The sequence below is a fragment of the Watersipora subatra genome, chromosome 7 (assembly GCF_963576615.1).
Source record: "Watersipora subatra chromosome 7, tzWatSuba1.1, whole genome shotgun sequence".
Lineage (NCBI taxonomy): Eukaryota > Metazoa > Bryozoa > Gymnolaemata > Cheilostomatida > Watersiporidae > Watersipora > Watersipora subatra.
The window spans coordinates 65,473,691-65,489,696 of record NC_088714.1 but is presented as its reverse complement, the minus strand read 5'-3'; the positions used below and the strand labels follow the sequence as shown (position 1 = coordinate 65,489,696).

Genomic DNA, 16,006 nt, shown 5'->3' with positions numbered 1-16,006 from the left:
TTTGACAGCCGCAAACAGGTCATTGCTGTTTAGCTGGAGTAAAACATACTTGTTGTTACAATCATAAGGTTGCAAGCTTTTTGACAGCCACAAACAGGTCATTGCTGTTTAGCTGGGGTAAAACAGACATATTGTTACAATCATAAGGTTGCAAGCTTTTTGACAACCACAATCAGGTCATTGCTGTTTAGCTGGAGTAAAACAGACAAGTTGTTACAATCATAAGGCTGCAAACCTGTTGACACCTACAAACAGGACATTGCTGTTTAGCTGGAGCAAAACAGACATATTGTTACAATCATAAGATTGCAAGCTTTTTGACAGCCACAAACAGGTCATTGTTGTTTAGCTGGGGTAAAACAGACATATTGTTACAATCATAAGGTTGCAAGCTTTTTGACAGCCACAATCAGGTCATTGCTGTTTAGCTGGAGTAAAACAGACAAGTTGTTACAATCATAAGGCTGCAAACCTGTTGACAGCCACAAACAGGTCATTGCTGTTCAGCTGGAGTAAAACAGACGTATTGTTACAATCATAAGGTTGCAAGCTTTTTGACAGCCGCAAACAGGTCATTGCTGTTTAGCTGGGGTAAAACAGACATATTGTTACAATCATAAGGTTGCAAGCTTTTTGACAGCCACAATCAGGTCATTGCTGTTTAGCTGGAGTGAAACAGGCAAGTTGTTACAATCATAAGGCTGCAAACCTGTTGACAGCCACAAACAGGTCATTGCTGTTCAGCTGGAGTAAAACAGACATATTGTTACAATCATAAGGTTGCAAGCTTTTTGACAGCCGCAAACAGGTCATTGCTGTTTAGCTGGGGTAAAACAGACATATTGTTACAATCATAAGGTTGCAAGCTTTTTGACAGCCACAATCAGGTCATTGCTGTTTAGCAGGAGTAAAACAGACATGTTGTTACAATCATAATGTTGCAAGCTTTTGGACAGCCACAACAGGTCATTGCTGTTCAGCTGGAGTAAAACATACTTGTTGTTACAATCATAATGTTGCAAGCTTTTGGACAGCCACACTCAGGTCATTGCTGTTCAGCTGGAGTAAAACATACTTGTTGTTACAATCATAAGGTTGCAAGCTTTTTGACAGCCACACTCAGGTCATTGCTGTTTAGATGGAGTGAAACAGGCGTCCTGATGGACCCAGATATTAAAAAAATGAAGAGATATAAATAGTAATATAATAATTAATACATTCTTGCTGACTATACAGACAAGTTTGAATAAATAGCTCAATAGACTAACCTATTTATCTCATTAAAAAGCTACTCAGTAGGAGTTGTCTTCACTACCTTAGTTATTGTCTGCCAGCAGGCGCAATGTCATAGTATTGTCTGGAAAAGTATCATGTATTCTGATCCAAGTAATAGTTTTCTACACACACAAACAGCAAGCATGAGACAATCTTCTATCCAGTTAATTGCGCCAACTATTAAAAACTGCTTGAGCCTTAGCATCCGCTGCCAACCTTTCTGCTGATGGTGGAATATGTGGTTCCTTTATCATATTAGCCACAACTTGCCAATCATTAGGTCTGAAAGCATTCAGCCGAATGTGTTTATTGCTTCTTAACATTTCTTTCACTTCAGATTCTCCTCTGGCATATGGGCTAGCCGCTCTCATCTCTATTTCTATGTCGTACTTTTCTTGCAGATCCATCCAAACCTCTGGGCACCTCCATGTTGGAGAATAATTGGTATACACTATCAGTGTCTTGCCTGACTGTTTATTATCTTTGTAGTATTTAGCAAAATCATCACAAATCCTTTCTGAAGTGAATACTCCTGACGCATTAGGTCTGGTGAAGATCTGTTCAGGCTCTCCCGACTCTGACTGAAGCTGAGCTACGCAGTACGATCTCTGTGTCGTTTCACCTGGCAAGCCAGCAATTTTAAAATTGTCGAAGTGTTCATCTAAAAGCAAAATGGCAATAGAGCTAACCTATGATAGGCAATCGTTCTATGTAGAAAGGTTTAATCTTTTTTTGTACAATTCTACTAGAGAAGTACGTACAAGATAAAGCTTTAAATTGACCAATAAGGTGTCATCTCCTCATTCAGTGCGTTACAGATTCTAGGATTACCTAAACAGTCCTATAGTGTATGGACATGTATATTTAGTTTTCTTATTATGCAGCTTTGCTCTTATTTTAATAATTTGACTGTAGGGCACTTTGTGTTGTTTGTTAGACATATAGCATGGTTTACTGTGACTGCTGCATAGTTTAATTGGATATGCTTTGCACATGACTTGCCGAGACACTAGACATGAATAAATTTAAATATGAAACATGTAAATAAATTTAGTTATATTCTAATGTAGACCAATGGTGTTCATCTTATCCATCGGGTAACAAGGCACTTGTGTAAGCACCTATGCACTTACTTGACAGCGAACATTTCTAATAACTTACCATTCGTCAAATCATCATTATCTCTGCAATCATAAACGTCTGACATCTTCACTTTCTTACCCAAAAAGTTGGTTGTGAGGTCAACAGATGTCACAGTAAGCGATACTAGAGTATTATGAGCGGCTTGCGAGCTGTTTGAAGTGAGAGCGCTTGATAGAATGTTCTAGAAAATGCCCTTTTCCAGATATTTGAATAGTCAGTGAGTAGTCATACAAAGTTTCCGCACAATCAAATATCATAACTTAAACCACCACAGAGAAGGGAGTAAGCTAGCTGAGAGAAAATAATGCAGACTAGCGGAGGAAGATAACTTCTGCTACTTGTTTTGCTCATTTAACTGCACTAGATGAAACACACACTTTTTGTCAAAAGTAGATGTAGCGATACAAAGAAGAACTGGTTGTATCAATTGGAACCAGATGTGAAATGTCGCAGTAGATACGAAAAGCTGAACGACCGAACAGACCGAATATTTTAGGAGTTACCCTCTCGTGTGACTATTTACGGATAAGGGTGCATAACTCAAACTTCTATAAATAAAGAGCTCAATGAATTCCGTAGAAACATTTTAGAGGCTGTTGTTTATTTTCGCGCCAGTGAAGCACGCTGTGAATAAAAATACATGTATTACATATTCAATCGAAGTATTTTTGCTGTCAAAGACAGCGCCCAAGTAGAACTGGTTGTAAAATGTTGATTGACCAAAATAATAGTCACTTTGAGGATTCAAAAGTAGATGTAGTGATACAAAGACAGCGCCCAAGTAGAACTGGTTGTAAAATGTTGATTGACCAAAATAATAGTCACTTTGAGGATTCAAAAGTAGATGTAGTGATACAAAGACAGCGCCCAAGTAGAACTGGTTGTAAAATGTTGATTGACCAAAATAATAGTCACTTTGAGGATTCAAAAGTAGATGTAGTGATACAAAGACAGCGCCCAAGTAGAACTGGTTGTAAAATGTTGATTGACCAAAATAATAGTCACTTTGAGGATTCAAAAGTAGATGTAGTGATACAAAGACAGCGCCCAAGTAGAACTGGTTGTAAAATGTTGATTGACCAAAATAATAGTCACTTTGAGGATTCAAAAGTAGATGTAGCGATACAAAGACAGCGCCCAAGTAGAACTGGTTGTAAAATGTTGATTGACCAAAATAATAGTCACTTTGAGGATTCAAAAGTAGATGTAGCGATACAAAGACAGCGCCCAAGTAGAACTGGTTGTAAAATGTTGATTGACCAAAATAATAGTCACTTTGAGGATTCAAAAGTAGATGTAGCGATACAAAGACAGCGCCCAAGTAGAACTGGTTGTAAAATGTTGATTGACCAAAATAATAGTCACTTTGAGGATTCAAAAGTAGATGTAGCGATACAAAGACAGCGCCCAAGTAGAACTGGTTGTAAAATGTTGATTGACCAAAATAATAGTCACTTTGAGGATTCAAAAGTAGATGTAGCGATACAAAGACAGCGCCCAAGTAGAACTGGTTGTAAAATGTTGATTGACCAAAATAATAGTCACTTTGAGGATTCAAAAGTAGATGTAGCGATACAAAGACAGCGCCCAAGTAGAACTGGTTGTAAAATGTTGATTGACCAAAATAATAGTCACTTTGAGGATTCAAAAGTAGATGTAGCGATACAAAGACAGCGCCCAAGTAGAACTGGTTGTAAAATGTTGATTGACCAAAATAATAGTCACTTTGAGGATTCAAAAGTAGATGTAGTGATACAAAGACAGCGCCCAAGTAGAACTGGTTGTAAAATGTTGATTGACCAAAATAATAGTCACTTTGAGGATTCAAAAGTAGATGTAGTGATACAAAGACAGCGCCCAAGTAGAACTGGTTGTAAAATGTTGATTGACCAAAATAATAGTCACTTTGAGGATTCAAAAGTAGATGTAGTGATACAAAGACAGCGCCCAAGTAGAACTGGTTGTAAAATGTTGATTGACCAAAATAATAGTCACTTTGAGGATTCAAAAGTAGATGTAGTGATACAAAGACAGCGCCCAAGTAGAACTGGTTGTAAAATGTTGATTGACCAAAATAATAGTCACTTTGAGGATTCAAAAGTAGATGTAGTGATACAAAGACAGCGCCCAAGTAGAACTGGTTGTAAAATGTTGATTGACCAAAATAATAGTCACTTTGAGGATTCAAAAGTAGATGTAGTGATACAAAGACAGCGCCCAAGTAGAACTGGTTGTAAAATGTTGATTGACCAAAATAATAGTCACTTTGAGGATTCAAAAGTAGATGTAGTGATACAAAGACAGCGCCCAAGTAGAACTGGTTGTAAAATGTTGATTGACCAAAATAATAGTCACTTTGAGGATTCAAAAGTAGATGTAGTGATACAAAGACAGCGCCCAAGTAGAACTGGTTGTAAAATGTTGATTGACCAAAATAATAGTCACTTTGAGGATTCAAAAGTAGATGTAGTGATACAAAGACAGCGCCCAAGTAGAACTGGTTGTAAAATGTTGATTGACCAAAATAATAGTCACTTTGAGGATTCAAAAGTAGATGTAGTGATACAAAGACAGCGCCCAAGTAGAACTGGTTGTAAAATGTTGATTGACCAAAATAATAGTCACTTTGAGGATTCAAAAGTAGATGTAGTGATACAAAGACAGCGCCCAAGTAGAACTGGTTGTAAAATGTTGATTGACCAAAATAATAGTCACTTTGAGGATTCAAAAGTAGATGTAGTGATACAAAGACAGCGCCCAAGTAGAACTGGTTGTAAAATGTTGATTGACCAAAATAATAGTCACTTTGAGGATTCAAAAGTAGATGTAGTGATACAAAGACAGCGCCCAAGTAGAACTGGTTGTAAAATGTTGATTGACCAAAATAATAGTCACTTTGAGGATTCAAAAGTAGATGTAGTGATACAAAGACAGCGCCCAAGTAGAACTGGTTGTAAAATGTTGATTGACCAAAATAATAGTCACTTTGAGGATTCAAAAGTAGATGTAGTGATACAAAGACAGCGCCCAAGTAGAACTGGTTGTAAAATGTTGATTGACCAAAATAATAGTCACTTTGAGGATTCAAAAGTAGATGTAGCGATACAAAGACAGCGCCCAAGTAGAACTGGTTGTAAAATGTTGATTGACCAAAATAATAGTCACTTTGAGGATTCAAAAGTAGATGTAGTGATACAAAGACAGCGCCCAAGTAGAACTGGTTGTAAAATGTTGATTGACCAAAATAATAGTCACTTTGAGGATTCAAAAGTAGATGTAGTGATACAAAGACAGCGCCCAAGTAGAACTGGTTGTAAAATGTTGATTGACCAAAATAATAGTCACTTTGAGGATTCAAAAGTAGATGTAGTGATACAAAGACAGCGCCCAAGTAGAACTGGTTGTAAAATGTTGATTGACCAAAATAATAGTCACTTTGAGGATTCAAAAGTAGATGTAGTGATACAAAGACAGCGCCCAAGTAGAACTGGTTGTAAAATGTTGATTGACCAAAATAATAGTCACTTTGAGGATTCAAAAGTAGATGTAGTGATACAAAGACAGCGCCCAAGTAGAACTGGTTGTAAAATGTTGATTGACCAAAATAATAGTCACTTTGAGGATTCAAAAGTAGATGTAGTGATACAAAGACAGCGCCCAAGTAGAACTGGTTGTAAAATGTTGATTGACCAAAATAATAGTCACTTTGAGGATTCAATAGAAAATCCATACACGTAAATGAAGTGATACAAAGAAGAACTGGTTGTATCAATTGTAACCAGATGTGAAATGTCGATAGACCAGACAGTCACGTTGAGGATTCAATAGGAAGTCTAAATACGGTAAATTAAATGAAGCGGCTGCTGAAAGGGGAATTCCCTGAATTTTTGCGTACAATAACAAGGCGCACAACGCCCAATCTCAGTCGCAAAAAGCTATGAAGTGAAAAAATTGGAGCGAAGGCGATCAGCTAGGACAAGTTTCGCCAAACTATGCTCCGTGGGCCAAATGTGGCCCACTCGCCTACTTGGAGCGGCCCAAGTGCTTGTGCTGATTTTCGTGGGTGAAATAGCTAGTGAAACTCACTGGATCTGTTCTGTATAACTTTTGTGCTGTATAATTATTGTACGCAACCTAAATACTGCATCACACAACATAATGTTGATCTGTTCTGTATATCCTATGTGCTGTATAATTATTGTAAGCAACCTAAATACTGCATCACACAACATAATGTTGATCTGTTCTGTATAACCTATGTGCTGTATAATTATTGTAAGCAACCTAAAAACTGCATCACACAACATAATGTTTTGGCCAAATATACAGTTATACATGTATATATAAACGTTATGAACGGGAAGACAATGATGTACAACGCTACCGTGACCATGCCAACACCCTGAGTCAAGGGTTTTCAGGCCCTTTAGTTACTTTGACAAAGTAGAAAGGTTAACTCAGCTCATAAAAGTGTCCTTAGTCACTAGAATAGATTGTGATGGGGAACTGGTGTACTTCCTATCAACTTGTCAGTGGCTGCCATGCAGATGGAAGTATGTGACCTGCAAGCTACAGAGAATGTCTTGACAACAGAGTTTTAGACCAAAGCTGCAATAAAGGCATTGTATCCTAACATGACTCAGCTAGCACTTTCACTAGTGTTACACGCAATGAATTTTTGTCATATTTTAAATCTTCATAGCGTGTAAAGTGTTTCAAATGTAGCATGTTCAATTCTTTGAAGCGATTCAACCCTCCGGTTCAAGGGAGGTATTTTTGAAAACTTCCTATTAACAACGAAGTACTGCATAAGATGTAAGCATCACTATTCGTATAATTGCACAAATATTTGTGATCGGAGGTTGAATTTTCATCGTACTCATTGGTGACATCCTTACAGCATCCTTCCGCAGCTCTGTTTTCAACGCAAATGTTTTAAAAGTTTTAAAACACGTTTATTTTAAAACGTAAAAACATGACTCAGCACGTGGTGGCTGTGTACAATATTCTCATCAACATATTCATGTGAGTATACAAGACCACCTTTACCAAACAATGAGATTGGCATGTACCCAGATGGAACCGTACTATAAAACATATTCTGAGTGCTAAAACCCAATTCCATCCTAGTCATTAAAATTTTGGTGTGAGTCTGTACTTTGTGTGACTGCATTAACGTGTGTATAGTTACATATTATTGATGTATTGTAGTGTATATGCATCATTTATATTAAATTATATTTTGTTTGAAAGCAGAAAAAAATATTGTTCATTCACCTGTGCTCATTGGTTGTATCACTATTGTTTTATGTGAAAATACATGTAGTTATAAAAGAGAAAAATGTTTGACCCATCTGACTGCTTGACTTCTGAAATCGAGCAGTCGGATCAAAAAAGCATTTTTACCTATAATGACTCAGTCTTTTACATGGAATTGCTAACTGGATATTATGATAATGCGCATGTAATGGGGATCATAAGTCAAGGTTTGACTGTAGATTATGATAATGTATATGTAGTAGTGACCATAAGTCAGGGTTTGACTGTATATTATGATAGTGTATATGTAGTGGTGATCATCAGTCAAGGTTTGACTGTATATTATGATAGTGTATATGTACTGGTGATCATAAGTCAGGGTGTGACTGTATATTATGATAGTGTAAATGTAGTAGTGATCATAAGTCAAGGTTTGACGGTATATTATGATAGTGTATATATAGTGGTGATCATAAGTCAAGGTTTGACTGTGTATTATGATAGTGTATATCTAGCAGTGATCATAAGTCAAGGTTTGACTGTATATTATGATAGTGTATATGTAGCGGTGAACATAAGTCAAGGTTTGACTGTATATTATGATAGTATACATGTAGTGGTGATCATAAGTCAAGGTTTGACTGTATATTATGATAGTGTATACGCAGTGGTGATCATAAGTCAAGGTTTGACTGTATATTATGATAGTGTATATGTAGTGGTGATCATCAGTCAAGGTTTGACGGTATATTATGATAGTGTATATGTAGTAGTGATCATAAGTCAAGGTTTGACTGTATATTATGATAGTGTAAATGTAGTAGTGATCATAAGTCAAGGTTTGACAGTATATTATGATAGTGTATATATAGTGGTGATCATAAGTCAAGGTTTGACTGTATATTATGATAGTGTATATGTACTGGTGATCATAAGTCAGGGTGTGACTGTATATTATGATAGTGTATATGTAGTAGTGATCATAAGTCAAGGTTTGACGGTATATTATGATAGTGTATATGTAGTAGTGATCATAAGTCAAGGTTTGACTGTATATTATGATAGTGTAAATGTAGTAGTGATCATAAGTCAAGGTTTGACGGTATATTATGATAGTGTATATATAGTGGTGATCATAAGTCAAGGTTTGACTGTGTATTATGATAGTGTATATATAGCAGTGATCATAAGTCAAGGTTTGACTGTATATTATGATAGTGTATATGTACTGGTGATCATAAGTCAGGGTGTGACTGTATATTATGATAGTGTAAATGTAGTGGTGATCATAAGTCAAGGTTTGACTGTATATTATGATAGTGTATATGCAGTGGTGATCATAAGTCAAGGTTTGACTGTATATTATGATAGTGTATATGTAGTGGTGATCATAAGTCAAGGTTTGACTGTACATTATGATAGTGTATATGTAGTAGTGATCATGAGTCAAGGTTTGACTGTATATTATGATAGTATATATGTAGTGGTGATCATAAGTCAAGGTTTGACTGTATATTATGATAGTGTATATGTAGTGGTGATCATAAGTCAAGGTTTGACTGTACATTATGATAGTGTATATGTAGTAGTGATCATAAGTCAAAGTTTGACTGTATATTATGATAGTGTATATGTAGTGGGATCATAAGTCAAGGTTTGACTGTATATTATGATAGTGTATATGTAGTAGTGATCATAAGTCAAGGTTTGACTGTATATTATGATAGTGCAAATTTAGTGGTGATCATAAATCAAGGTTTGACTGTATATTATGATAGTGTATATGTAGTAGTGATCATAAGTCAAGGTTTGACTATTATTAGACTTGTAAGTCTATGAGCACTACAAACATCTACTATATATTGAACCATTTAAGCCATTCTCAGCTGCTTTCTTTATGTGAATGTAAAAGTTAATGCCATGACTAGTTTCAACACAATCTTGCTTTTGAGCTTGGAGTTGTCTACCTAAGTCATGTTTATTTGCTCAGCCAGCCCATCTGTGGTCTCCGATGACTGTGCTGAAGCAACAGAGAGGCGATTGCTTTGAGTAATGGACTCTCATGGACCCTTCTAGAGAAATCTGTTCTCTGCTCATCGAGAAAAAAGAGGTCAGCACAACTAGATGTTTTCATGGATCTATCCCTTCTCTAAAATACAGTGTAAGTAGTTGTCATAAGTCATCAAGTTTGACCTCTTATCTAGAGTACAGTAAAAGTAGTTGTTATAAGTCATCAAATTTGACCTCTTATCTAGAGTACAGTATAAGTAATTGTTATAAGTCATCAAGTTTAACATTTTGTCTAGGCTTCAGTTTAAGCAGTGGTTTTTAAGTCAGTTGTTTAGCTGGAGTAAAATAAACATGTTGTTACAATCGTAAGGCTGCAAGCTTGTTGACAGCCACAAACAGGTCATTGCTGTTTAGCTGGGGTAAAACAGACATATTGTTACAATCATAAGGTTGCAAGCTTTTTGACAACCACAATCAGGTCATTGCTGTTTAGCTGGAGTAAAACAGACAAGTTGTTACAATCATAAGGCTGCAAACCTGTTGACACCTACAAACAGGACATTGCTGTTTAGCTGGAGCAAAACAGACATATTGTTACAATCATAAGATTGCAAGCTTTTTGACAGCCACAAACAGGTCATTGTTGTTTAGCTGGGGTGAAACAGACATATTGTTACAATCATAAGGTTGCAAGCTTTTTGACAGCCACAATCAGGTCATTGCTGTTTAGCTGGAGTAAAACAGACAAGTTGTTACAATCATAAGGCTGCAAACCTGTTGACAGCCACAAACAGGTCATTGCTGTTCAGTTGGAGTAAAACAGACGTATTGTTACAATCATAAGGTTGCAAGCTTTTTGACAGCCGCAAACAGGTCATTGCTGTTTAGCTGGGGTAAAACAGACATATTGTTACAATCATAAGGTTGCAAGCTTTTTGACAGCCACAATCAGGTCATTGCTGTTTAGCTGGAGTGAAACAGGCAAGTTGTTACAATCATAAGGCTGCAAACCTGTTGACAGCCACAAACAGGTCATTGCTGTTCAGCTGGAGTAAAACAGACATATTGTTACAATCATAAGGTTGCAAGCTTTTTGACAGCCGCAAACAGGTCATTGCTGTTTAGCTGGGGTAAAACAGACATATTGTTACAATCATAAGGTTGCAAGCTTTTTGACAGCCACAATCAGGTCATTGCTGTTTAGCAGGAGTAAAACAGACATGTTGTTACAATCATAATGTTGCAAGCTTTTGGACAGCCACAACAGGTCATTGCTGTTCAGCTGGAGTAAAACATACTTGTTGTTACAATCATAATGTTGCAAGCTTTTGGACAGCCACACTCAGGTCATTGCTGTTCAGCTGGAGTAAAACATACTTGTTGTTACAATCATAAGGTTGCAAGCTTTTTGACAGCCACACTCAGGTCATTGCTGTTTAGATGGAGTGAAACAGGCAAGTTGTTACAATCATGAGGCTGCAAACCTGTTGACAGCCACAAACAGGTCATTGCTGTTCAGCAGGAGTAAAACAGACATGTTGTTACAATCATAATGTTGCAAGTTTTTGGACAGCCACAACAGGTCATTGCTGTTCAGCTGGAGTAAAACATACTTGTTGTTACAATCATAATGTTGCAAGCTTTTGGACAGCCACACTCAGGTCATTGCTGTTCAGCTGGAGTAAAACATACTTGTTGTTACAATCATAAGGTTGCAAGCTTTTTGACAGCCACACTCAGGTCATTGCTGTTTAGATGGAGTGAAACAGGCAAGTTGTTACAATCATAAGGCTGCAAACCTGTTGGCAGCCACAAACAGGTCATTGCTGTTTAGCTGGGGTAAAACAGACATGTTGTTACAATCATAATGTTGCAAGCTTTTGGACAGCCACAACAGGTCATTGCTGTTCAGCTGGAGTAAAACATACTTGTTGTTACAATCATAATGTTGCAAGCTTTTGGTCAGCCACACTCAGGTCATTGCTGTTCAGCTGGAGTAAAACATACTTGTTGTTACAATCATAAGGTTGCAAGCCTTTTGACAGCCACACTCAGGTCATTGCTGTTTAGATGGAGTGAAACAGGCGTCCTGATGGACCCAGATATTAAAAAAATGAAGAGATATAAATAGTAATATAATAATTAATACATTCTTGCTGACTATACAGACAAGTTTGAATAAATAGCTCAATAGACTAACCTATTTATCTCATTAAAAAGCTACTCAGTAGGAGTTGTCTTCACTACCTTAGTTATTGTCTGCCAGCAGGCGCAATGTCATAGTATTGTCTGGAAAAGTATCATGTATTCTGATCCAAGTAATAGTTTTCTACACACACAAACAGCAAGCATGAGACAATCTTCTATCCAGTTAATTGCGCCAACTATTAAAAACTGCTTGAGCCTTAGCATCCGCTGCCAACCTTTCTGCTGATGGTGGAATATGTGGTTCCTTTATCATATTAGCCACAACTTGCCAATCATTAGGTCTGAAAGCATTCAGCCGAATGTGTTTATTGCTTCTTAACATTTCTTTCACTTCAGATTCTCCTCTGGCATATGGGCTAGCCGCTCTCATCTCTATTTCTATGTCGTACTTTTCTTGCAGATCCATCCAAACCTCTGGGCACCTCCATGTTGGAGAATAATTGGTATACACTATCAGTGTCTTGCCTGACTGTTTATTATCTTTGTAGTATTTAGCAAAATCATCACAAATCCTTTCTGAAGTGAATACTCCTGACGCATTAGGTCTGGTGAAGATCTGTTCAGGCTCTCCCGACTCTGACTGAAGCTGAGCTACGCAGTACGATCTCTGTGTCGTTTCACCTGGCAAGCCAGCAATTTTAAAATTGTCGAAGTGTTCATCTAAAAGCAAAATGGCAATAGAGCTAACCTATGATAGGCAATCGTTCTATGTAGAAAGGTTTAATCTTTTTTTGTACAATTCTACTAGAGAAGTACGTACAAGATAAAGCTTTAAATTGACCAATAAGGTGTCATCTCCTCATTCAGTGCGTTACAGATTCTAGGATTACCTAAACAGTCCTATAGTGTATGGACATGTATATTTAGTTTTCTTATTATGCAGCTTTGCTCTTATTTTAATAATTTGACTGTAGGGCACTTTGTGTTGTTTGTTAGACATATAGCATGGTTTACTGTGACTGCTGCATAGTTTAATTGGATATGCTTTGCACATGACTTGCCGAGACACTAGACATGAATAAATTTAAATATGTAACATGTAAATAAATTTAGTTATATTCTAATGTAGACCAATGGTGTTCATCTTATCCATCGGGTAACAAGGCACTTGTGTAAGCACCTATGCACTTACTTCACAGCGAACATTTCTAATAACTTACCATTCGTCAAATCATCATTATCTCTGCAATCATAAACGTCTGACATCTTCACTTTCTTACCCAAAAAGTTGGTTGTGAGGTCAACAGATGTCACAGTAAGCGATACTAGAGTATTATGAGCGGCTTGCGAGCTGTTTGAAGTGAGAGCGCTTGATAGAATGTTCTAGAAAATGCCCTTTTCCAGATAATTGAATAGTTAGTCAGTAGTCATACAAAGTTTCCGCACAATCAAATATCATAACTTAAACCACCACAGAGATGGGAGTCAGCTAGCTGAGAGAAAATAATGCAGACTAGCGGAGGAAGATAACTTCTGCTACTTGTTTTGCCCATTCAACTGCACTAGATGAAACACACACTTTTTGTCAAAAGTAGATGTAGTGATACAAAGACAGCGCCCAAGTAGAACTGGTTGTAAAATGTTGATTGACCAAAATAATAGTCACTTTGAGGATTCAAAAGTAGATGTAGTGATACAAAGACAGCGCCCAAGTAGAACTGGTTGTAAAATGTTGATTGACCAAAATAATAGTCACTTTGAGGATTCAAAAGTAGATGTAGCGATACAAAGACAGCGCCCAAGTAGAACTGGTTGTAAAATGTTGATTGACCAAAATAATAGTCACTTTGAGGATTCAAAAGTAGATGTAGCGATACAAAGACAGCGCCCAAGTAGAACTGGTTGTAAAATGTTGATTGACCAAAATAATAGTCACTTTGAGGATTCAAAAGTAGATGTAGCGATACAAAGACAGCGCCCAAGTAGAACTGGTTGTAAAATGTTGATTGACCAAAATAATAGTCACTTTGAGGATTCAAAAGTAGATGTAGTGATACAAAGACAGCGCCCAAGTAGAACTGGTTGTAAAATGTTGATTGACCAAAATAATAGTCACTTTGAGGATTCAAAAGTAGATGTAGTGATACAGAGACAGCGCCCAAGTAGAACTGGTTGTAAAATGTTGATTGACCAAAATAATAGTCACTTTGAGGATTCAAAAGTAGATGTAGTGATACAAAGACAGCGCCCAAGTAGAACTGGTTGTAAAATGTTGATTGACCAAAATAATAGTCACTTTGAGGATTCAAAAGTAGATGTAGTGATACAAAGACAGCGCCCAAGTAGAACTGGTTGTAAAATGTTGATTGACCAAAATAATAGTCACTTTGAGGATTCAAAAGTAGATGTAGTGATACAAAGACAGCGCCCAAGTAGAACTGGTTGTAAAATGTTGATTGACCAAAATAATAGTCACTTTGAGGATTCAAAAGTAGATGTAGTGATACAAAGACAGCGCCCAAGTAGAACTGGTTGTAAAATGTTGATTGACCAAAATAATAGTCACTTTGAGGATTCAAAAGTAGATGTAGCGATACAAAGACAGCGCCCAAGTAGAACTGGTTGTAAAATGTTGATTGACCAAAATAATAGTCACTTTGAGGATTCAAAAGTAGATGTAGTGATACAAAGACAGCGCCCAAGTAGAACTGGTTGTAAAATGTTGATTGACCAAAATAATAGTCACTTTGAGGATTCAAAAGTAGATGTAGTGATACAAAGACAGCGCCCAAGTAGAACTGGTTGTAAAATGTTGATTGACCAAAATAATAGTCACTTTGAGGATTCAAAAGTAGATGTAGTGATACAAAGACAGCGCCCAAGTAGAACTGGTTGTAAAATGTTGATTGACCAAAATAATAGTCACTTTGAGGATTCAAAAGTAGATGTAGTGATACAAAGACAGCGCCCAAGTAGAACTGGTTGTAAAATGTTGATTGACCAAAATAATAGTCACTTTGAGGATTCAAAAGTAGATGTAGTGATACAAAGACAGCGCCCAAGTAGAACTGGTTGTAAAATGTTGATTGACCAAAATAATAGTCACTTTGAGGATTCAAAAGTAGATGTAGTGATACAAAGACAGCGCCCAAGTAGAACTGGTTGTAAAATGTTGATTGACCAAAATAATAGTCACTTTGAGGATTCAAAAGTAGATGTAGTGATACAAAGACAGCGCCCAAGTAGAACTGGTTGTAAAATGTTGATTGACCAAAATAATAGTCACTTTGAGGATTCAAAAGTAGATGTAGTGATACAAAGACAGCGCCCAAGTAGAACTGGTTGTAAAATGTTGATTGACCAAAATAATAGTCACTTTGAGGATTCAAAAGTAGATGTAGTGATACAAAGACAGCGCCCAAGTAGAACTGGTTGTAAAATGTTGATTGACCAAAATAATAGTCACTTTGAGGATTCAAAAGTAGATGTAGTGATACAAAGACAGCGCCCAAGTAGAACTGGTTGTAAAATGTTGATTGACCAAAATAATAGTCACTTTGAGGATTCAAAAGTAGATGTAGTGATACAAAGACAGCGCCCAAGTAGAACTGGTTGTAAAATGTTGATTGACCAAAATAATAGTCACTTTGAGGATTCAAAAGTAGATGTAGTGATACAAAGACAGCGCCCAAGTAGAACTGGTTGTAAAATGTTGATTGACCAAAATAATAGTCACTTTGAGGATTCAAAAGTAGATGTAGTGATACAAAGACAGCGCCCAAGTAGAACTGGTTGTAAAATGTTGATTGACCAAAATAATAGTCACTTTGAGGATTCAAAAGTAGATGTAGTGATACAAAGACAGCGCCCAAGTAGAACTGGTTGTAAAATGTTGATTGACCAAAATAATAGTCACTTTGAGGATTCAAAAGTAGATGTAGTGATACAAAGACAGCGCCCAAGTAGAACTGGTTGTAAAATGTTGATTGACCAAAATAATAGTCACTTTGAGGATTCAAAAGTAGATGTAGTGATACAAAGACAGCGCCCAAGTAGAACTGGTTGTAAAATGTTGATTGACCAAAATAATAGTCACTTTGAGGATTCAATAGAAAATCCATACACGTAAATGAAGGTCGGTGGAAAGGGGAATTCCCTAAACGCTTGCATG

The 16,006-nt window shown here is 36.8% G+C and overlaps 2 protein-coding genes across 2 annotated transcripts; both read right to left on the bottom strand.

The window, feature by feature from the left end:
* Positions 1–1,023: 1,023 nt before the first annotated feature.
* On the bottom strand, positions 1,024–2,558 carry LOC137400298 (uncharacterized). The gene is made up of 2 exons (XM_068086627.1): positions 2,437–2,558; positions 1,024–1,936 (listed from the first exon to the last, which is right to left on the bottom strand). Exons 1-2 carry the CDS (start codon positions 2,480–2,482, stop codon positions 1,440–1,442), a joined length of 543 nt encoding a protein of 180 aa, XP_067942728.1. The 5' UTR covers positions 2,483–2,558; the 3' UTR covers positions 1,024–1,439.
* A 9,109-nt stretch (positions 2,559–11,667) lies between these two features.
* Positions 11,668–13,177, bottom strand: LOC137400297 (uncharacterized). The gene is made up of 2 exons (XM_068086626.1): positions 13,056–13,177; positions 11,668–12,555 (listed from the first exon to the last, which is right to left on the bottom strand). Exons 1-2 carry the CDS (start codon positions 13,099–13,101, stop codon positions 12,059–12,061), a joined length of 543 nt encoding a protein of 180 aa, XP_067942727.1. The 5' UTR covers positions 13,102–13,177; the 3' UTR covers positions 11,668–12,058.
* Between the last annotated feature and the right edge of the window lie 2,829 nt (positions 13,178–16,006).

Excerpts from the sequence above, each read along its gene's own strand:
- LOC137400298 (XM_068086627.1), bottom strand. The coding sequence starts at position 2,482 with ATGTCAGACGTTTATGATTGCAGAGATAATGATGATTTGACGAATG. Across the intron at positions 1,937-2,436 it reads TAATGATGATTTGACGAATG|ATGAACACTTCGACAATTTT; the intron begins GTAAGTTATTAG and ends TTTTGCTTTTAG.
- LOC137400297 (XM_068086626.1), bottom strand. The coding sequence starts at position 13,101 with ATGTCAGACGTTTATGATTGCAGAGATAATGATGATTTGACGAATG. Across the intron at positions 12,556-13,055 it reads TAATGATGATTTGACGAATG|ATGAACACTTCGACAATTTT; the intron begins GTAAGTTATTAG and ends TTTTGCTTTTAG.